This window comes from Carcharhinus amblyrhynchos, chromosome 21 (assembly GCF_965287045.1).
Source record: "Carcharhinus amblyrhynchos chromosome 21, sCarAmb.v2.hapA, whole genome shotgun sequence".
Taxonomy (NCBI): Eukaryota; Metazoa; Chordata; class Chondrichthyes; order Carcharhiniformes; family Carcharhinidae; genus Carcharhinus; species Carcharhinus amblyrhynchos.
Genome location: NC_137344.1, coordinates 50,293,556 through 50,316,609, shown reverse-complemented (window position 1 = coordinate 50,316,609; position 23,054 = coordinate 50,293,556). Strand labels below are relative to the sequence as shown.

General features: G+C 44.7%; 1 protein-coding gene across 3 annotated transcripts in view; it reads left to right on the top strand.

The window, feature by feature from the left end:
* itgb4 (integrin, beta 4) overlaps nucleotides 1-23,054 on the top strand; it is a 116,856-nt gene that overhangs the window by 80,644 nt on the left and 13,158 nt on the right. For all 3 annotated transcript variants that reach the window (XM_080209145.1, XM_080209146.1, XM_080209147.1), the window contains exons 26-33: nucleotides 347-498; nucleotides 2,258-2,465; nucleotides 5,273-5,412; nucleotides 8,860-9,037; nucleotides 13,538-13,675; nucleotides 14,044-14,226; nucleotides 17,754-17,873; nucleotides 22,749-22,913. In XM_080209145.1, coding sequence (XP_080065271.1) covers nucleotides 347-498; nucleotides 2,258-2,465; nucleotides 5,273-5,412; nucleotides 8,860-9,037; nucleotides 13,538-13,675; nucleotides 14,044-14,226; nucleotides 17,754-17,873; nucleotides 22,749-22,913 — 1,284 coding nt within the window. The remainder of the gene's footprint in view (nucleotides 1-346; nucleotides 499-2,257; nucleotides 2,466-5,272; nucleotides 5,413-8,859; nucleotides 9,038-13,537; nucleotides 13,676-14,043; nucleotides 14,227-17,753; nucleotides 17,874-22,748; nucleotides 22,914-23,054) is intronic.

Genomic DNA, 23,054 nt, shown 5'->3' with positions numbered 1-23,054 from the left:
AACCATGATGGAGCCTAGCTGTTGGGTTAGCCACCTTCTCCCCAATTTCAGGTCCACCAACAGAAGTTGCCCCTCACTCAAGTGGCCATTTACAGTGGGTATTTTAAGGCAACTTGTGTCAAAAGAACATTCACTTATGGAAGGCATCATTAGCTGAAAATGTCCCCATCCCGAAATCCTCACACACCCTCACGTCCCAGCAGAACCAGCAGGCATGCTGGGAACTCCATGGCTTCTGCCGATTGGCTAGCACACCCACAGTGGGACACTGCAGAACATTCTGATTGGAAGGTAACTCCCACACCTCGTCCTTCCCATGGCTGACATCTGTTTCTGCTCTTTCCAGTAGCCAAAAGCATTGTCACCTTCCTGCAGCCGTCCTATACGTGCCAGCGACAGGACAAGCTGGCTGTTATCCCCCTGTTCAGGGAGATCATTGAGGATGGACGCACACAAGTCTCCTACAGGACAAAAGATTTCACTGCCAAGGGTGGCAAGGTATGGTTGACACATATAGTTTGGGGTGTCTTAGACAAGTCCAGTTCTCACTGGATGCTGGCTATATAAGATACAACCAATATGGATTGTATAGTCTCCATATTACAGTTGGGAGTGCTGTGCACACTTCTCCCAGGGGCTGCAATGTCAATTTTTATTTATTTATTCATGGGTGTGTGTGTCACTGACTAGCCCAGCATTTATTGCTCATCCTAATTGTCTTTGTGCTGCCTTTGTGAAGCGCTGTTGTCCGTGTGCTGTTTGGGAGGGAGTTCTAGGATTTTGACCCAGCCACACTGAAGGAACAACCAATATATTTCAAAGTCAGGATGGTGAGTGGCTCGGAGAGAAAGCTCCAGGTGGTGATGTCCCCTGGTATCTGCTGCTCTTGTCCTTCTAAATGGTGGCGGCCATGGGTTTGGAAGGTACTGCCTAAGGAGCCTTGGTGAATTGCTGCAGTGTATCTTGTAGATGTTACACATTGCTGCTACTACGTATTAGTGGTGGAGAGAGTTAATGTTTGTCGATGGGGTGCCAGTCAAGTGGGGCTGCTTTGTCCTGGATGGTCTGGAGCTCTTTGAGTGTCATTGGAACTACACTCATCCAGTCAAATAGAGAGTATTCATCATACTCCTGACATGTGTCTTGTAGATGGGGGACAGGCTTTGAGTTACTCCTCGCAGGATTAGGGGCAGCATGGTGATACAGTGGTTAGCACTGCTGTCTCACAGTGCCAGGGACCTGTGTTCAAATCCCAGCTTGGGTCACTGTTTGTGTGAGGCTTGCACATTCTCCCCGTGTCTGTGTGGGTTTCCTCTGGGTGCGTCACTTTCTTTCCACAGTCCAAAGATGTGCGGGTTAGATGGATTGGCCATGCTAAATTGCCCCTTAGTGTCAGGGAGACTAGTTAGGGTAAATGGGGATTTAGCCTAGGTAATGGATTTGGACATGGATTGCTTCAGTATCTGAGGAGCGATAAACAGTGCAGAACATTGTGCAATCATTGGTGAAAATCCCCATTTCTGATCTTATAGATCATAGAATTCTACAGTACAGAAGGAGGCCATTCGGCCCATCGAGTCCACACTGAACACAATACCACCCAGGCCCCATCTCTGTAAACCCACCTATTTACCCTACTAATCCCCCCTCACTCTAAGGGGCAATTTAGCACAGTCAATCCATCTAATCCGCACATCCTTGGACTGTGAGAGGAAACCAGAGCACCCTGAGAAAAGCCACACAGATATGGGGAGAACGTGAAGACTCCCCACATACAGTGACCCAAGCCAGGAATTGAACATGGATCCCTGGCACTGTGAGGCAGCAGTGCTAACCACCATGCTGCCCTGGAAGTCCAGTCGCAATTTTCTGAGACTTCACCCATATTCTTTTACGAGCCACTGGCTCTCTAGTCTTCACTCAGCATTCCCCTCACCTTTATCCATCTATCATCCATCTATCACCTCTAGTTTTTTGCCAATTCCTTACTTACTCCAAAAGAAGCCTAATCAGTTATTAATAAATATTTAGCATAACTTTCCTGCTAATGTACACTATTCTTCTATTAATAAAGTTAAGAAATGTGTATGCTTTAGGACCTTCTGAACTTGTTCTACTACCTTCAACCATTTATATACATGTACATCCAGGACTCCCTGATTTTTGCATCCTCTCTAGAATTGTATCATTTATTACACGTTGCCCTGCCTCATTCCTGGCACCAAAATTCACACATCTTGCTTTTTGTCCCTTGCAGGATTACATAAAAGCGGAGAGTGACATCATATTCCTCCCTGGAGACACTCGCAAGGAGATTTCTGTCCCACTTTTGGAACAGACGGAGATTGACACTCTGCTGGGAAATGGGCAACTCAAACAATTCTGCGTGGAGCTGTACAAACCTCAAAACGGAGCCAAGCTGGGGAAACTCCGTGAAACTAACATTGTCATTGCCGATGAAAATGGTGTGTTTGAACGTTGCTCACTTCCTACACCCTGCATCTTGTGTTTTCCACTCTTGGTCACTGCCACTCCCTCCCCTACTCCATCCTTCCAGAACAGTGGACTCTTTCCGCTTCTGTTGGTCCAGTCAGAGGCCATTGTGGCTGTGCTCTGGCAGTGGCTCTGTGTGAACTGCTAACAGTGAGCGCTGAAAGGCTGTTGAACCAAGGCATCGCTGCAATGAATCCACATCCCTCCTCATTCAACAAGTGTAAATGTATGTACACATACCACAAACCCACCCACACCAACTCACGCACCCATCAACACATCCACGCCCACCCACACACAACCCACCCACCCATCCACACATATGTGCAGTCCACACCTATCCTGTGTCACTGCACACCCCCCTCCCAGACACACACAAAAATGGATGGGATTACAGTTCAGAGTATCTGACAAAGGGTCATCCAGACTTGACACCTTGGCTCTATTCTCTCCCCAGAGATACTGTCAGACTTGCTGAGTTTCTCCAGCAGATTCTGTTTTTGTAGGCCATGAATATCTTTCTGTTATTTGATTTTTCCAACTACACGGATTGCTGCCTCTCATTGTGTCACCAGGAAACTTTTCACCCAAAGTCAGTCGTTAATAAATATGGTGAATAATGGAGGCCTCCAAACAAACACATCCAACCAATCTGAATACTCGCCGTTTTCTCTGACTCCTGCCTTTAGGTCCATTTTCTAATTGGGTCAGTAATCTGCCTTCGTCTCCTTTTGCTTCAATTTTAGAATAGTTTCTTATGAGAGATTTGATCAAATGCCTTCTGGAAATCCACAAAATTAACACCCATAATCCAGACACCTCTTCAGAAAGTTCAATCAGGTTTGTCAGGTGTAACCTACCCTTTCCAGATCCAAGCTGGCTCTCCCTGATCAACTGAACACTTTCAATGTGTTCAGTCACTCTAATGATAAGACTTAAATAACTTTCTGACAATGGATGTTAGGTTATTCAGTCCCCTGCTTTCCCTCTCCCACTTCTTAAATAACATACAGTAGCAGTAGATGCAATTTTCTATTCTAACGGAATGGTTCGAGAGAGCTCGGGAAGATTATAGTTAAGGAATCTACAAAGTTCACAGCTATCTGGTTTTGGAGATTTAATACTCTTTAGTGCCAATATTTTCTTCAGTTTCTTGATTTAAAAATTCTCACCCTTGTTTTGAAATGATTCCATCCCCTCGTCCTTCCCTAGCTCCTAATCTCCTTCAACCCTCCAGCACCCTCTGGATCTCTCTGCCAGTCACTGGCAGCCATACCACTAGCTGCCTCCACACCAAGCTTGGAAAATTCACCCTCTATTTGTCTCCACCCCTCTTTTTCTTTTCTGATGCTCCATAAATCCTGCCTCCTTAACCAGTCATACGGCCTGATATTTTTAGTGTGGCTCAGTAACAAATTTTGTTCCATAACAATAAAACACCTTTGAACTTCGTATAACATTAAAAGCACGATCTAAATGTTTATTGCTGCTAATTTTCATGAATTCCTTTCCCTAATTCAATACAGTATTACTGCCCTTGGGATGGCTGACATGCTGAACTATTCTCTGATATAAATATTGATGCTATATGTAATTAGTCAATTTGTCCGCATTTCCCTACACACAATATCAACATTATCAGTTTTCATTACTCCTGACTACCTTCTTTTTCCTAATATAATAGTAAAAGCTATTGTTTTGATTTTCATTTATTTTTTGATACTCCAATTTTGTGGTGATTGTCACCCTTTGCTGTTCTTTGTACCTCTCCCAGACACCAGGATCTATGCTACATTTACAATCTGTATACATTTTCTTCTAGGTTATGGTGTCTCTTACCTCATCAGTTATCTTTAGTTGTTTTTTTTTGACAAGCAGAACTTTTGCCCCTTGGGGCGACCAACAGGTTCTGCATCAGAAATTCTTTTTGAATTGCCCATCAATCTTCTGTCATTTTTATCCATTAACAGATTTACCCAGTTTACTCTGGACATCCTCTGCCTCATCCCATTGAAGGTCCTTCCCTAAATCTAGAATCCTAGTAAATGGTTTGTGTTTCTTCCTTTCAAACATGAGGTTAAATTTGATCATGTTATGGTTGTTTTGAGATAAACGTTCATGCTTTGTTGGGCAGTTAACGAAATCTGGTTCAGTACTTGTTAAAGAATCCAATATGGATTTCTATTTGGCACTAGGGTATATTGTTGCTGTAAAGTATTCTGAACATATTCAAGAAATTCACTGCCTTTCTCACATGTGGTAATCTTCTTATCCCAATCTACAGTATATAAAAGTTAAAGCTCCTGATTAAAACCACCCAGCACTTGCTTCACGCTTGTCTAATCTATGCATTTATATAATTCACAGCCCCCTATTGTCTTAAATTATTTTCTATTTCTTCATTCTACCAAAATAATCTCCACTGCCTGCTTTCCCCTCACTGCATCAGCTCTTTGAAATGATTTCATCCTTAATCACTAAAACTATTCCTCTCACTTTCTACCCTTTCCCTGGCTTTCTTCTGCATCTTATAATTTGATATATTTAGGTCTCAATGCTGATCATCTTGGAAAGTTACCAATGGCTACCACATCATAACCTCAAAGTGGAATTAGCACCTGCAATTCATTCAGTTTGCTCCGTATATTCTGTGCATTTTTATTAAGAACTCTTTACTTTAGCCACACATCCTACCCTGTCCTCTAGTTCTTTTCACTTCAATGTAGCAAGAAAGGATTTCGCTCATTTTGTTAACATGTGCTGCTGTGTGATATTACAGTGACCCAAACATCAGTGCCCCTGGATCAGAGTACCATCTCCATCAACTCTCCACCCACTGGAGTCAAAGCTCAACCAATTGATAGCAAAAGAATCCGTATGACTTGGACCCCACCACCAGGCCAACCAACAGGATATAAGGTAATGGATCATCGACCATCAACACAAAAGCTGATTGTTTAGGTTGTTATTTATTCCAAAGAGAGTGAGAAGTTCCAGACTCAGTGATCATTGGGAATACTAGAGAGCAGCAGTAGGACTGTTGGATCCTGTATCAGGAATCAGAGTTCTAGACACCAAGACCTGGATGTTCATCCTCAGTGAAATTTCTACCCTACTACCCATGTCCCCTCGTGCCAAACTCTGCCCCTTCACCCCAGGCTCCCCCATCCCCATGCCAATCTATGGCACTTACATGCCCACTGACCAACCCTACCCTTTCCAGAACCAATAAACACCATATTGTATAGTAGCATATGTAAAAAAAAGCTTTGAAAAATGTAATCCATTGATAAATTTCTCCAATGAAAAAGTCTGATTCAAGCTGTTAACAATATCAGTCAAGCCCTTTGAAATTTCATAAAATATAATACTTAAAAACATGACTTATTTGAGCAACATTGTGAAATTGGCTGCAGAGATCAGAAACCCCGAGCTCTCAATCAAACAGTGTTGCCAGCTGATAGCTCAGACAGCTACTACATTATCAGAACACCTGCTCCCCAGAGTTTGGTTTGAATTTTTCAAATTAAATTCAAGTTCTCAAACTGGAATGGTGGGATTTGAGCTCATCTTCTCTGTATTACTGCTTGAGTAAAGTAACTAATTTAATACCATACCCATATATGGGCAGAAAACTACTGTCAATGACACCAGTCAGTGCCCGGGGCAGTGGACAGTCTGAGCATTGTTGGCATTTCTCAGTGCTGCTCGTTTTAACCGCAGAATGGATTCCGCAATACAAAATAGAGTCCAGACACAACTCCACGTGAAGCAGCCTCTTTAAACAGGAATGTCACTTGGGTGCCTTTCTCTAGGGAACCATTTCTTTGGTGAAAATTTCCATTAGGCCACACTTTAGTATTAGAGAAGTTGCTGCCCAGAGGAATTTCCCACCATTTTTCTGGGAGAGGAACAGTGACGTCAGACATTTCCAGGTGCCACACTTGCCTTCAAAGTCCAGGGAACATTGTACCTTTTGCATTTAATGATCCTTGCTCACCAAAGTTGGAGGTTTGGAAAGGACTACGCTTTGTGTTAGATCCTACGTTAGAATAACAAAATCAATTGTCAGCAACGATTTGAAATAAATGCAAATTAACAGGAAGAAGAATTTCAATTTCATGCACGGCCCTCAAAGTTTCATCTTCTGTGACTCCCCTAAAGTTCATGTTACACTCATGTGACCCCTCTGAAACTGCACGGTACACTTCCTCTGGTCCCATCCACTGACGTTCCATAGTACATCCCTCGTGGTTCCAGGATACATCCCGTGTGGTTCTGTCATCCCATTCCCCCCACCCCCAAAAGGGTTCAATAGAAATTCCCAGATGAGCAGCTTGAAGTTTCCTGACTTCCAGCAATTTTTCTCTTTCAAATGCTGAGAGTCGTTAGACAATGTTTAAGGACTAATATATCATAGTGAATCTCTTCCACCTTTACCAAAGGAGCTGACCAGAGAAGCTGGGATTGTTCTCATTAAAGCCGAGAACATGAAGCTGAGATTTAATGGATGTGTTTGAAAGTTTGGATAAGATAAATAGGAGGAAACCAGTTGCACTGGCAGATAAGTCAGTAAACAAAGGACATTAATTTAAGATAACTGATAGAAGCATTCAGTAAGGCAATGATAAGAATTCTTTTCACACATTGAGTTGTTATGATCTGGAGCCTGAAAGGTTGATGGCAGTAGATTCCCTTCGAAAGGGGAATTAGATGAATATGTGGAGAAGAAAAGAATGCAAGGAAGAGCTGGATGTTGGCATTAATTTAATGGTTCTTTCAAAGAGTCAGTGCAGCCACAATGGCCCAAATGGCCTCCTCCTGTGCTCTATGATTCTCTGACTTTCCCCTGATCGATGCTGTGGCTGTTTGAGCCTTAACAACAGCCAATATTTTGCAAAGTTACCATGCAGCAAGTTCATGACAAAATTTAGGGCATACGGAATCGGAGGCAAGTAGCTAAGTTGATAATAAATCGGTTAAAAAGTAGAATAAAGAGAGTATCGATAAAGGTAGTTATTCAGAATAAAACAAGGTAAAGTGGTGTTCCAGAAGAATCAGTACAGGGACCACTTATTCATAATTTACTTTAGAGATTTGGACTTAACTGAATAATAAGTAACTCAATATCAAAATTTGCTGATGATACCAAACTGGGAAAGAGCTAACACTAAGGAAAATGCAACAAAACATAGTACAACATTAGAAAATGTGCAGACTGGGGAGTTAAGTAGCAAATGAACTTTAATAGACGTAATGGTGAGGTGTTGCACTTTGGTAGGGAAATGGAAATGATACTTGCATTGGAGAAAAGAAAAAAAATAAAGAAGGTGGAAGAGTAAATTATTCAACATACCAATGCAGGTCCACAAAGCATTTTAAAATGCTTACAAAACACTGGAATTTACCTCTGATGGTAGAGTTCAAAAGAAGTGAATCTGGGCTCACAGAACCTTGTCAGGTCATATTTGCAGTACTGTGCACAGATTGGTCTCCACACGATAAAAAGAACGTAGAAGGACTGGCAAAAGTGAAAGAATTACAAGAATTGTACCAGATCGGGGAGACTGCAACTAGCATGGAAGATCAGCATGGTGGCACAGCTGACTCACAGTGTCAGGGACCCAGGTTCAATTCCAGCCTTGGGTCATTATCTGTGTGGAGTTTGCACCTTCTCCCAGTGTCTAAGTGGGTTTACTCCCACAGTCCAAAGATGTGCTGGTTAGGTTGATTGGCCCTCAATTGCTCCTTATTTTAGAGGCGGGTACAATTTTGTCTTTTAAAAAGCATTTAGACAGTTACATGGGTACAGTGGGTATAGAGGGCCAAATGTGGGCAATTGGGATTAGCTTAGGGGTTTAAAAAAATGTGTGGCATGGACAAGTTGGGCCAAAGGGCCTGCTTCCATGCTGCAAACCTCTATGATAAAAGAGATTTAGAGATGATTTTATTGTGGTATTTAAAATTACGAATGGTTGCGGCAGGGTGGATGTAGAGAGAATGTTCCTATTTTTGGGAGAATCCAAGATGAAGGGCCATAATTATAAGCTAGTCACTAATAAATGCAATAAGGTATAAAGGAGAACCTTCTTTACTCCGAGTGTGGATGGAATATGGATCATGCTACCAAAGGATGTGCCGGAGGAAATTAGTAGCTGTCAAAAGGAAACCAGACAAATACGTGAGAGAATAGGGAATAGAACGGTGTTGAAAAGTTGAGTTGTGACAGATGGAAAGGGAGGAGACTGGTGTGGACTGTAAAGAACAGTACTAACTAGTTTCTGTGCTGCATACGCTACATAATTCTATCTAATGATCAATGCTGTGATGGATCGGGTGAATTAACTGAGGCTCTTTCTTGCGCAGGTCACCTATTGGATTGAAGGGGATGAGAATTCCTCTCGGGTTATAAAGACAACTGTGCCCACTGCTGAACTCCCTGACCTTTACCCGTACTGTGATTACGAGATGAACGTCTTTGCGTACAATGCACTGGGCGCTGGTCCCTGCTCTGAAGTTGTTGGGTGTCGTACACTAGAAGACTGTAAGTTATTTCTAAATAGCATTGAGAAAGAAAGTGCTTGTATTTCTATAGCACCTTTCATGGTTTCAGGATATTCCAAAGTGCTTTACAGCTAATCAAATGTAGTTGTGGTAATGTAGTAAACACAGCAGCCAAATGACAAGCTCCCACAAACACAATCCGACAATAATCTATTTCCGTGATATCAGCAGAGGATAAATATTGGTCTTGTCATAAGAACATAAGAAATAGGAGCAGGAGTAGGCCATCTAGCCCCTCGAGCCTGCCCCGCCATTCAATAAGATCATGGCTGATCTGATAGTGGATCAGTTCCACTTACCCGCCTGCTCCCCATAACCCTTAATTCCCTTATCGATCAGAAATCTACCTACCTGTGACTTAAACACATTTAGCGAGGTAGCCTCCACAGCTTCAATGGGAAGAGAATTCCAAAGATTCACTACCTTCTGGGAGAAGAAGTTCCTCTTCAACTCTGTCACCTGGGTAACTCCTGGCTCTTCTTCAGAATACTGGCTGTGGGATCTTCCACAGCACACAACAGGCCAAATGGAAGAAAGATTTAACATCTCGTCTAAAAGATTACATTCCACACAAATGATAATTGCGCAGAGATTCTGCCAGGATAGATAATTGTTTTTAATTCATTCATGGGATGGAACATTGCTGGCCAGGCCAGTGTTTATTACCCATTCCTAGCTGCCCTTGAGAAGGAGGTGATGAGTTGGCTTCTTAAACCACTGCAGTCCCTATGGTGTAGGTACATCCACAGTGCTGGTAGGGGGGGAGTTTCAGAATTGTGACCCAGTGACACTGAAGGAACAACTAATAAACTTCCAAGCCAGGATGGTGAGTGGCTTTGAGAGGAACTTCCCAGTGGTGGAGTTCCCATGTGTTTGCTGCCCTTGACTTTCTAGATGCAGTCATGGCCTTGGAAGGTGCTGTTTAAGGAGGCTTGTTGAGTTCCTACAGTGCATCTTGTAGACAGTACATATGGCTGCCACTGTGCATTGATGATGGATGGAGTGAATGTTAAGGTGGTAAATGGTAGCGGGAAGGTCGTGCCTTACTAACCTTATTGAGTTCTTTGAGAAGGTGACCAAAGAGGTGGATAGGGGTAAGGCAGTAGATGTGGTATATATGGATTTTAGTAAGGCGTTTGATAAGGTTCACCATGGTATGCTTCTGCAGAAAATGCAGATGTATGGGATTGGTGGTAATTTAGGTACTTGGATCAGGAATTGGTTAGCAGATAGGAGACAGAGGGTGGTGGTTGATGGTGAATATTCATCATGGAGTTCGGTTACGAGTGGTGTGCCTCAGGGATCTGTTTTGGGGCCACTGCTGTTTGTAATCTTTATTAATGATCTGGATGAGGGTATAGTTGGGTGGATTAGTAAGTTTGCTGATGACACCAAAGTCGGAGGTGTGGTAGATTGTGAGGAAGGGTGTCGAAGTTTGCAGGGTGACTTGGACAGGTTGCAGAGCTGGGCCGCGAGGTGGCGGATGGAGTTTAATGTGGAGAAGTGTGAGGTAATCCATTTCGGTAGGAATAACAGATGTGTTGAGTATAGGGCTAACGGGAGGACTTTGAATAGAGTGGAGGAGCAGAGGGATCTAGGTGTATGTGTACATAGATCCCTGAAAGTTGGGAATCAAGTAGATAAGGTTGTTAAGAAGGCGTACGGTGTCTTGGCGTTTATTGGTAGGGGGATTGAATTTAGGAGTCGCAGCGTCATGTTGCAACTGTACACAACTCTGGTGCGGCCGCACTTGGAGTACTGTGTGCAGTTCTGGTCCCCACATTACAGGAAGGATGTGGAGGCTTTGGAGAGGGTGCAGAGGAGGTTTACCAGGATGTTGCCTGGTATGCAGGGGAGGTCCTATGAGGAGAGACTGAGGGATTTGGGGTTGTTTTCACTGGAAAGAAGGCGGCTAAGAGGGGATCTTATAGAAACATATAAGATGATTAGAGGTTTAGATAGGGTGGATGGTGATAGCCTGTTTCCTCAGATGGAGAAATCTAGCACAAGGGGGCATGGCTTTAAATTAAGGGGGGGTAGTTATAGGACGGATGTCAGGGGCAGGTTCTTTACCCAGAGGGTGGTGAGGGACTGAAATGCCCTGCCTGCTGCAGTTGTAAATGCGCCTAGTTTGGGGGCGTTTAAGAGATTGGTGGATAGGTTTATGGACGAAAAGGGATTGGTTTAGATTAGTGGGTCAATGTTTTTTTTTAAAAATATGACTGGTCGGCGCAACATTGTGGGCCGAAGGGCCTGTTCCGCGCTGTAATGTTCTATGTTCTATGTTCTATGTTCTATAAGTCAAGCAGGCTACTTTACCATGGATGGTTCTGAAGCTCTTGAGTGTTGTTGGAGCTGCATCCTGAGAAGTGGGGAATATTCTATCGCCTGGCTCCTGACTTGTGCCTTGTAGATGGCAGACAGCCTTTGGGAAATCAGGAAGTGAATTACTCATTGCAGGATTCCTAACCTGTGGCTTGCTCTTGGAACTCATGATGTGGAGATGCTGGCACTGGACTGGGGTAAACACAGTAAGAAGTCTCACAACACCAGGTTAAAGTCCAACCAGTTTATCTGATAGTAAACCCACAAGCTTTTGGAAACACTGTTCCTTTGTCAGGTGTGTGGAAAGTTCTGTGCGTGGAAACTTTCCACACACCTGACAAAGGAACAGTGTTTCCGAAAGCTTGTGGGTTTACTATCAAATAAACTGGTTGGACTTTAACCTGGTGTTGTGAGACTGCTTACTGGGTTTGCTCTTGGAACCACAGTCTGTATATGGCTAGTCAAGATCAGTTTCTGGTCAATGTTAACCTTCAGGATAATGATAATGAGGGATTCAGTGATGGTGATGTTATTGAATGTTGGGACGATGGTTCTCTCCTGTTGAACACAGCGATTGTCTGGCACGTGTGTGAACAAAGAACAAAGAACAGGACAGCACAGGGTCAAGGCCTTCGGCCCACTAAACCTGCACCAATCCTGATAATTGCCTAAACTAAAACCGTACGCACTTACAGAGTCCGTATCCTTTCACTCCCATCCTATTCGAATATTTATCTAGGTGCCCCTTAAAAAAATGGCACAAATGTTACTTGCCGCATATCAGCTCAGGCTGAATGTTGTCCAAATGAGTTTCAAACACTGAATCATCAACACACATTCTCATTTCCAATCATAGGGGCAGCACGGTGAGAGGGGGCGGCACGGTGAGGGGGGGGGGGCATGGTGAGAGGGGGCGGCACGGTGAGAGGGGGCAGCACGGTGAGGGGGGGCAGCACGGTGAGAGGGGGCAGCACGGTGAGAGGGGGCGGCACGGTGAGAGGGGGCGGCACAGTGAGGGGGGGCGGCACGGTGAGAGGGGTGGCACGGTGAGGGGGGGCAGCACGGTGAGGGGGGGCAGCACGGTGAGGGGGGGCAGCACGGTGAGAGGGGGCAGCACGGTGAGAGGGGGCGGCACAGTGAGGGGGGGCGGCACGGTGAGAGGGGTGGCACGGTGAGGGGGGCAGCACGGTGATGGGGGGGCGGCACGGTGAGAGGGGGCGGCATGGTGAGGGGGGGCGGCACGGTGAGGGGGGGCGGCACAGTGAGGGGGGGCGGCACGGTGAGAGGGGGCGGCACGGTGAGAGGGGGCGGCACAGTGAGGGGGGGCGGCACGGTGAGAGGGGTGGCACGGTGGCACAGTGGGTTAGCACTGCTGCCTCACAGCTCCAGGGACCTGGGTTCGATTCCCAGCTCGGGTCACTGTCTGCATGGAGTTTGCACATTCTCCTCGTGTCTGCGTGGGTTTCCTCCGGGTGCTCCGGTTTCCTCCCACAGTCCGAAAGACGTGCTGGTTAGGGTGCATTGGCCACGCTAAATTCTCCGTCAGTGTACCCGAACAGGCGACTAAGGGATTTTCATAGTAACTTCATTGCAGTATTAATTTAAGCCGACTTGTGACACTAATAAATAAACTTTAAACTTTAAAAACTTAAGGAATTTGTTTGAGGAGGGGCAAAGATGACGAACGTAAAGTAACTGGTAGAAGGAATAGAGAGGAATTGAGGAGAAGATTTCTCGGCCAGAGAGTGGTCAGGATCTGAAAATTACAACCTGAAAACATGGTAGAAGCAGGAAGCTTAACCACATTTAAAAAGCAGCCAGTCATGTATTGGATATGCTGTAACGTTGGAAGGTTATGGACTGAGAGCTGGAAAGTGTAATTAGGCTGGGTAGCTTTTTTTAGGGCATAGACACAATGGGCTGAATGGCCTCCTTCTGAATCATAAACATTCAGCGTTTCTATTGAAAAACTTGTGTGTAGATCGTTTCAGCTCAAGGATCAGTGAGTACGGAGCCTGGAATCTGTATTAGAATCAGCTGCTTCTCTGGTTTCCTGTTGTTGTCAGCTTGGGCAGATTATTGGGTGACCTGATGTTAATGCCCACAGTGCAAAATGAGGAAAACTAACACCAATCTTCTTATTCCCAACTCTTAGTACCAAATGAGCCTGGACGATTGGCATTCAATGTCATTTCACCAACTGTGACGCAACTGAGCTGGGCCGAACCTTCAGAGACCAATGGGGAGATCACAGAGTATGAAGTCACGTACGCAGTGGTGACTGATGAGAATAGTGAGTAGAGAAAGACAGAAATTGTTACATCATCTCTCTTATTCACCGCACATCTGAAACACCCGTTCTCACCAACCTCCCCTCCTGTTCCCGACTTCACATCCACTCTGATGCTAACTGTGCTCCAATTCTGGCCTCCTTAGCTGTTCCTGCCCAAGACCCAATACCAGGGGAGAAGCTCAGCCTGGCTGTAGAGCCCAACGTTCTCGCCTAGCACCCTCCCCGCCTCCCCTCTCCCTTACTGACGAGTAGCTCTGAGTTTTGTACATTTTTATGAGTGTTAAATGAGAGTTTGTATTCACTGTGCTCTAAGCACGGAGGCAGGTTACTGCATTGACTGTTTTGTTTGTTGTGTATGTCTCTGACAGAGCCCATTGGACCCAAAAAGGTGGTGAAAATCAACAAACCAAAGAAGAGGATGGTAATGATCGAGAATCTGAAAGAAGAGCAGCCATATCGGTACACAGTGCGAGCCAGGAATGGTGCTGGCTGGGGCCCTGTCCGAGAAGCCACAATGAACCTCTCCACGCAGCCAAAACGCCCAATGTCCAGTGAGTGAAGCATTATCAAAAACTCACAGAAAATCTTATACAGGGAACTAAACACACGGTCAGGGAGTTAGCACACAGCGTGGGAAAATCAGCCACTACGTACAAACAAAAAGTAACCGATAGAAAAAAATTCATTGAGCCTGTCACTCTTTGTGATGCCTTATATTCCCGGTACCAACTGGAATAGTCCTGGTACCAACTAGAATATTTCCAAGGCCAACCAGAACACTCCCTATACCAACCAGAATACTCCCGGTACCAACGGAATATTCCTGGTACCAACTGGAATACTTCCTGTACCAACCAAAATTTTCTCGATACCAACCAGAATACTCCTGGTACCAACCAGCCTTTCCAAACCTGCACCGACCATGCTGCCCGATTGAACTAAAACCCCCTACCCTTCCGGGGACCATATCCCTCTATTTCCATCCTATTCATGTATTTGTCAAGATGCCCCTTAACAGTCACTACTGTATCTGCTTCCATTACCTCCCCTGGCAACGAGTTCCGGGCACCCACTACTCTCTGTGTAAAAAATTTACCTCATACATCTCCTTTAAACCTTGCCCCTAGCACCTTAGACCTGTGCCCCCTGATAATTCACTCCTCCACCCTGGGAAAAAGCTTCTGACTATCCACTGTGTCCGTGCCTCTCGTAATCTTGTAGACTTCTATCAGGTCTCCCCTCAACCTCCGTCGCTCCAGTGAGAACAAACCAAGTTTCTCCAACCTCTCCTCATAGCTAATGCCCTCCATACCAGGCAACATCCTGGGAAATCTTTTCTGTACCCTCTCCAAAATCTCCACATCCTTCTGGAATTGTGGCAACCAGAATTGAACACTATATTCCTAGTGCGGCCTCACTAAGGTTCTATAAAGCTGCAACATGATTTTCCAATTTTTAAACTCAGTGCCCCGGCCAATGAAGGTAAGCATGCCGTATGCCTTCTTCACTACCTTCTCCACCTGCATTGCCACTTTCAGTGACCTGTGTATCTGTACACCCAGATCCCTCTGCCTATCAATACTCTTAAGGGTTCTGCCATTTACTGTATATTCCCTATCTTTATTAGACCTTCCAAAATGCATTACCTCACATTTGTCCAGATTAAACTCCATCTGCCATCTCTCCGCCCAAGTCTCCAACTGATCTACATCCTTCTGTATCCTCTGATGGTCCTTATCACTATTCACAAATGCACCAATCTTTGTGTTGTCTGCAAACTTACTAATCAATCCAGTTACATTTTCCTCCAAATCATTTATATATACTACAAACAGCAAAGGTCCCAGCACTGATCCCTGAGGAACACCACTTGTCACAGCCCTCCATTCAGAAACACACCCTTCCACTGCTACCCTCTGCCTTCTTTGACTGAGCCAGTTCTGTATCCACCTTGCCAGCTCACCTCTGATCCAGTGCGACTTCACCTTCTGCACCAGTCTGCCATGAGGGACCTTGTCAAAGGCCTTACTGAAATCCATGCAGACAACATCCACTGCCCTACCCTCATCAATCATCTTCATCACTTCCCAAAAAACTTGATCAAGTGACATGACCTCCCCTTCACAAAACCATGTTGCCTCTCCCTAATATGTCCACTTATTTCCAAGTGGGAATAAATCCTGTCTCGAAGAATCTTCTCCAATAATTTCCCTATCATTGATGTAAGGCTCACCGGCCTGTAATTACCTGGATTATTTTTGCTACTCTTCTTAAACAAAGGAACAACATCGGTTATTCTCCAATCCTCTGGGACCTCCCCTGTCGCCAGTGAGGATACAAAGATTTCTCTCAAGGCCCCAGCAATTTCCTCCCTTGCCTCTCTCAGTATTCTGGGGTATATTCTATCAGGCCCTGGGAACTTGTCTACCTTAATGTTTCTCAAGAACCCCAAAACCTCCTTTTTGATCCCAACTTGACTCAAACTATCGACACATCCTTTCCCAGATTCATCATCCACCAAGTCCTTCTCTTTGGTGAATACTGCCTCAAAGTACTCATTTAATACCTCGCCCATTTCCTCTGGTTCCACACATAGATTCCTTGCCTTGTCCTTGAGAGGGCCAACCCTCTCCCTGGCTACCCTCTTGATCTTTATATATGCATAAAAAGCCTTGGGATTTTCCTTAATCCTGCTGGCCAATGCTTTTTTGTGACTCCTTTTAGCTCTCCTTAATCCTTGCTTAAGTTTCTTTCTATTTTCCTTGTATTCCACACTTGCTTCGTGTGTTCCCAGCCTCCTAACTTTGACAAATGCTTCCTTTTTCTCTTTGACTCGGCTCACAATATCTCTCGTTATCCAAGGTTCCCAAAACTTGCCATACTTATCCTTCATCCTTATAAGAATGTGCCTTTCCTGAATCCCTATCAATACTCCCTATGCCAACTGGAATACATTAGCGCCAGGGATCTGGGTCAATTCGAGCCTTGAGTGACTGTCTGTGTGGAGTTTGCACATTCTTCCCGTGTCTGCGTGGGTTTCCTCCAGGTGCTCTGGTTTCCTCCCACAGTTCAAAGATGTGCAGGTTAGGTGGATTGGCCATAGGTGGATTAACAATAACTTTACACCTATTGTTAAACCTAGGTGTAGGGGTTTACAGTGGTGAGGGGGTTTAGGGTGGTGAGGGGGTTTAGGGTGGTGAGGGGGTTTAGGGTGGTGAGGGGGTTTAGGGTGGTAGGGGGTTTAGGGTGGTGAGGGGGTTTAGGGTGGTGAGGGGTTTAGGGTGGTGAGGGGGTTTAGGGTGGTGAGGGGGTTTAGGGTGGTGAGGGGTTTAGGGTGGTGAGGGGTTTAGGGTGGTGAGGGGGTTTAGGGTGGTGAGGGGTTTAGGGTGGTGAGGGGTTTAGGGTGGTGAGGGACGACCCCATTACTTGTCTGCAGACACCCCTTGAGTAAGGCAGGGAGTAAGGCTAACCTGTTTCTTCTTGCCTCATGTGGTCATACATGCTACTGCAGTGAGAATATAAGAACATAAGAACATAAGAAATAGGAGCAGGAGTAGGCCATCTAGCCCTTGAAGCCTGCCCCGCCATTCAATAAGATCATGGCTGATCTGATAGTGGTTCAGTTTCACTTTCCCGCTTTCTCCCCATAACCCTTAATTCCCTTATTGGTCAAAAATCTATCCATCTACCTATTTACCCAGGGAGAAAACAGGAAAAAGAAGGGGAAGCAATCTCTGAGCATCATTTTTGGTGACCCATTTTCCAGCACCCTTCAATGCAGCTGTAGGTCATGACCCCACTTTGGAAAGCACTGAGATAGAAGGTTACGCTGTTGAATGGGATGGAGGTGGGAGGAGGCTGGTGTGGTGAAGAGCCGGTTGAGCTTATTTGGTCAGTAATTCGATATAATACTGAATTGTCTGACGCTGTTAAAGCTCTGAAAATCCATCTTAAGATTCAAAGTTGTGTTTATCAGTTTGTTTGTTTTAAAAGTAAATGAGAGGTTGTTCTAACTGGCCATAATGTTGAGTGTCTTGCCAGGATGCAGCATTTAATTGTCTATCTCTGCCATTTGCAGTTCCCATCATCCCAGATGTTCCTATTATTGATGCGGAGGCACATGATGAGTATGAGAATTTCCTGATGTACAGCTCAGATGTAATGCGATCGCCCAGACCTAGCACTTCTGATGACACAGGTATGGTCGTGCACTGCCAGCTCTTAAATACTTTACCAACAATCACTGAGTTAGCTGCTACCACATTCTAGTAAAGAGACTATGATTGATTTTTTAAAATCAATTATATTGAACCTGCAGTGACAAGAATGTGGCCTTAAACTTCAGAAGACATCAGCAAAACTGGAGAAGGAAAGTGCCATCCAGCCCATCAACAGTCCATGTATGACTCTTTTATCATGGACATCCCCGACCACTTGGCATTTGTTCCTTTCCTGTTTTAAGCATAATAAATCCTTCTCCTTTTCTGGAGACTCTTCATTGTTAGATTTTACTGTCTTTTCTCCGAATCCCTGCATTTCTCCGAATCCCAACAGCAAGATTTAAGTTTCATTTCTATATTGGTCCAAATATCTCCAAAGTTAATGGTTACTTTTCCTCCTCATTTCCTCTGCAGTTTGTGCATTATGAAAATGTAATCATTGCTACAGATTCCATTTCCTGATATCATTCACAAACAGTTTGAGCACAGACTTCCCAGAACAGATCCCCAGAGAATGTCATTCAGTACTGTTTCTCACGTTCCTTTTATCATATATTTTTCTCTTCTGCTGTTAAAAATGTGCATTATTATCCCACCTTACTACCTCCCTGAGGACATCCCAAAGCACGTAATGTCCCAGGTATTATTTTCTGAAGTGTGGTCACTTTTATTGTGAATGCTAAACCAATTCTTTGTTCTCTATACATGAATAGAATGGGAATGGAGGGATATGGTCCCAGAAGGGTTGGGGGTTTTAATTCACTCGGGCAGCATGGTTGGTGCAGGCTTAGAGGGCCAAAGAGCCTGTTCCTGTGCTGTAATTTTCTTTATTCTTTATTCTTAATTCTCAGTCTGTTTAAACAATCTGCCTTCTATTCCGTGAGCCTCAACTTTTCCATCGCATGAAACTTTGTTAAGTGCCTTTTCAAAATCCATGTGAACTAACATTTAATACTCTCCCTGCGAGCTCATTTTTCCTGTCCAAGAATTCCCATAGGTTTGTATTACATGATCTATTGCTCCTACACCCAGTTACAGCTGATGACATCTTTGCTCTTTAAATCTGTGTTGACAGCTTGCCTTAGAAAGCCCTCCAGATTTTCCTCACTCTGGATGTGAGTCTAATTAATCTGTTAACCCTAGGCATTGGTGTTATTCCCTCTGTTACTGAGACTCTGTCTTCCTCCAAACCTCAGTCTTTAGGCACTTCTGGAGCTAAAACATAATTTCCATATGAGCCCACTGTCCATTTGGCTGAGTTTTGACCCCAGTCTTTTGCAAGAACTAATGGAAAGGATCTAATCTATATTCATTACAACAGGAAGTAGTTGAAGCCAAAACATTGAATGTTTTCAAGAAGCAGTTAGATATAACACTCAGGGTGAAGGAGATCAAAGGATAGGGGGGAAGATGGGTGATTGAGTTGGATGATCAGCCATGATCATAATGAATGGCGGAGCAGGCTCAAAGGGCCAAATGGCCTCCTCTTGCTCTGATTTTCTGTTTCTATATCCCTTTGACATTCTGGAGCATTTTATCCAACTTACCTTCAACAGACCTATCTGTTCTTTGACTATTTTATCCTTAACAATTTTGGAACACATCTGGGTCTGTCCCTGATTTATCTCTCTTCTTTCTTAGTACTTTAGCTTCTTTTGCATAAGGACATAAGGAAGCCATGTGAGCCCACTCCGACCCCTGAGCTCATTGACTTTATCTATAAACTCCTCGACAGCCTTGCTTCACTTGATTGATTGGTCTCTCCATTGATACAACACTGGTGTAATGTGTGTCTCTGATCTCTCTGCCTTATTATTGGTGACATCGCAGTGATTCTTCAGTTTTTATTCCTGATAATTGGCTATTAAGATGTAACGTTCTGAAGCAAGACAAGTGTGTCAGTGCAAAATACTTTGAAACTTTGAATGCTGGAAATCGGAACTCAAAACAGAAAATGCTGGAAATACTTGGCAGGAGGCGGAGAGAAGCATGTTAACTTTTCAGGTTGATGACCTTTCCTCTCTCAACAGACGCTGCCGGACCTGGTGGGTATTTCCACCATTTGCCTTTGCTATTTCAGTACCAGGCTCTGTTTTGTTCCTTCATTTTGAAAATGGACAACATATTACCTGAGATGTAAAAGTAAAGGGATTTCTTCAGTCATCACTGACTCCCTCATATTAACTATAAATCCTTTATAAATCTGCATGTTTGGATGTCATACATGTGTATAAAGGTTACATGTGTGTGCATAGGCATGTATTTGCATGCATGTGCATTTTGATATATGTGTGTATGTATGCCATACACGCAGTCCTGTGTAATGGTTAGGCTGCCTCTCTCCAATGTCTCCCATGGGGAATGGGTAGGTTAGGGTGTTATAGGTGTGGCCGAGCTCGGCTGATGCTGAACCATTTTCTGGCACTAAATACCAACACGAGTCATTAACTTGTTCTGAAAGGCTCCAAATGGAAGCATGTCCGACTGCTGGGCGATGATTTCGATGGGCGGAAGGTAACGTGGAAATTACCGGTGGAAGTGATACCCCGCCTTTCCTCTAGTTCTTCCCTGACGCGTGCTTCCTCAGACATTGAGAGCCTCCTCTCCGAAGACACTGAGTATTCAGACACCATGAGGAGGAGAGCCACACCCCAACCACGGGAAGGCCAAGGTGAAGATCTCACAATGCTTCTTTCATTAACATACTTGTGTTTCTGGGCAATCTCCTCAGTGCTCTTAGAAACCTTCTGCTTTTGAGTAGTCTCCCACTCTTGCTGAGTATATGCCCATCAGTTGAACAAGGGCAAGGGACTGTTAGCACTTTGTGCATGCAAGAGTCAGAGATCAGTTAGTATTATAGAAAATACACGTGCCGCACCTCAGACTTGTTACTGTTGCTTACAAATTGTAAGCAACATACTGAATCTTTGGGAGGTAGGAACTGCCTCATCTAAATAAGAGGGCTGACTTCAACTACTTGGATGACAATCACACATGGAGGGTCTTGGTTGATACCTGCTACCAGTCAGCTGTTTGTCTGTGTCATGTGGAAGGTAACAATGGTCTAACTGTCCAGAGGAGAACAAGGCAGCAAGGTGTGTCAGCAGCATGGGACATGAGGGTGGGGAAACTGTTGCACGGTCTTGTAGCTGCCTGGGAGTAGGCTAACCCCGGCTGCAGAGTCCCAGATTCTGCTTGTGGGGCCCAAAGCAGCACTCCCTCTCCTCTGGCTCTGATCAGGTTTATCTTGGACCTTTCCAGTGATCTTACCTGGTGCTGCAGGAAGTACATGAGGACGATCCATGAATGTCATTTGTCCTGAAAAATGGGGAAGCAGTGAGATTGGAGTGGGAAATGGAGCCACTCCTTCCTTACTGATTGGGAAGAGTCAAATTCACCTGAGAGAATTTGAGATTCAGCTGGATCCTGTCTTCTGAATACTTGTCTATTTGTGTAAGGTTACTGCTTCAATGTTACCAGCTCAAAAACTGTAAAACATGAAATGTAAGTCTGCTACCAGGAATGTATTTCAATAATCAATGTCCTGTGATGATTAGGCCTTCTCCTCTCTATCAGTCAGGTGTGCTTTGCCAGACTAGAGGCATTGTGTAGTGGTTATGCTGTCTCCTTGCTTCAGCTGTCACATGCTGCATTGCAACTGTGACTACACTTCAGAAGTGCTTCATTGGTTTAAAGTGCATTGGGAAGTCCTGTGGTTGTGGAAGGGGCTATATAAATCCCTCTGATGTTGCAGGCTCCACCTGTCAGATGTTGGCAAAGTTTTTTTGTCCGCATCTTCCAAACTTGCAATCTCCGCCATCTCAAGGTCAGCAGGCACATGGGAACACCACTACCCGTTCCCCAAAGCCTCAATATCCTGACTGGGAAATACATCGCTGTTCCTTTAGTCACTGGGCGAAAATCCTGGAATTCCTTCCCGGAGAGTACTGTGGGTGTACCCAGGCCACAAAGACTGCAGGAGGTCAAGAAGGTTGCTCACCACCACCTTCTTGAGGGGAACTAAGGTGGACAATAAATTCTGGCCTTGCAGCAACACCCATATTCCATGAATGAATTTACAAAATGTGGAACATGTAGAGCTGGATGGAGCTGAACAGGGTGACATTGAGCAGTGTGTATAGTAAGCACTTCACTCAACATGATTCCCAACCATGTGGTCCCAAGTTCCAGTTCAGTGTAAAATGGTCCCAGTTTCTGAATTTTCTTTACGTTTTATTTTTCTCTCTGTACTGGCTGTGAGGAGATCTGCGATGCCAGATAGATGGTTTGATTGGTGCTTTCTCTCATTGTGTCTACACCCCCAACTCACAAAGAACTACCCTAAAATCAGAAGGCCCACTGCCCTCATTGGATCTCCTCCTCCTTCTTACACCCCACCAAAAGCCAACAAAAACTCTTCTCCCAGAATACAAGAATCCAATGCCACCATCTTCCAGTGCAAAGTCCTGATTGTGAAGTGGCAGAATGCAGATGCTTTCATGAGAATAACTTTTTGTTAAGTTTAGAAAAAGGGGTTGGTGCAATGTTTGCCAGATCTATCTGTAATTCTTACTTTACATCATAGTGCTGACACCCAAACTATGTTGAATGTTGATGGGTCACAGCTTGCTGGTCCCAACAAGGGTGGCTGGTAACCCGGTGGAGTGGTCCTGGTACTTGGGTGGAAGTATCAGTATCCGAGTGGAGCAATGTGGTACTCGGGTGCAATGGTGCCGATGCCTGGGTGATGTGGCTTTGATGCCCAGTGCTGAGTGGCAGGTTGCTGGTGACCTTTGCTGGGTAGGATTTATGGGTTGGTTTACTGAACACATTTCATTTCTTCTCTCCCACAGACATGCAGATGAATGGGAAATGGGAAATGAACTCTCTATTCCCGGGAAGTGCCAACAGCACCCTCAATCAGAGCACAATCACCACTTACAGCGGGCAATACTCTAGGATGATGAGTGGCTCCTCAATGCCCATGGACACCCAGACAACCATGATGTCAGGACTGGGTCAGTATGAGCCGTTGTGTAATCCACTGTGTTTTGAAAACCATCTGCTTCTTGCTTCTGACTCACAGAGATGGATATTATTTAACAGTCACTTCAACCTCTCACAGCTCTGAACTTCCTGTGGTCTGTGATTCCCTCCCC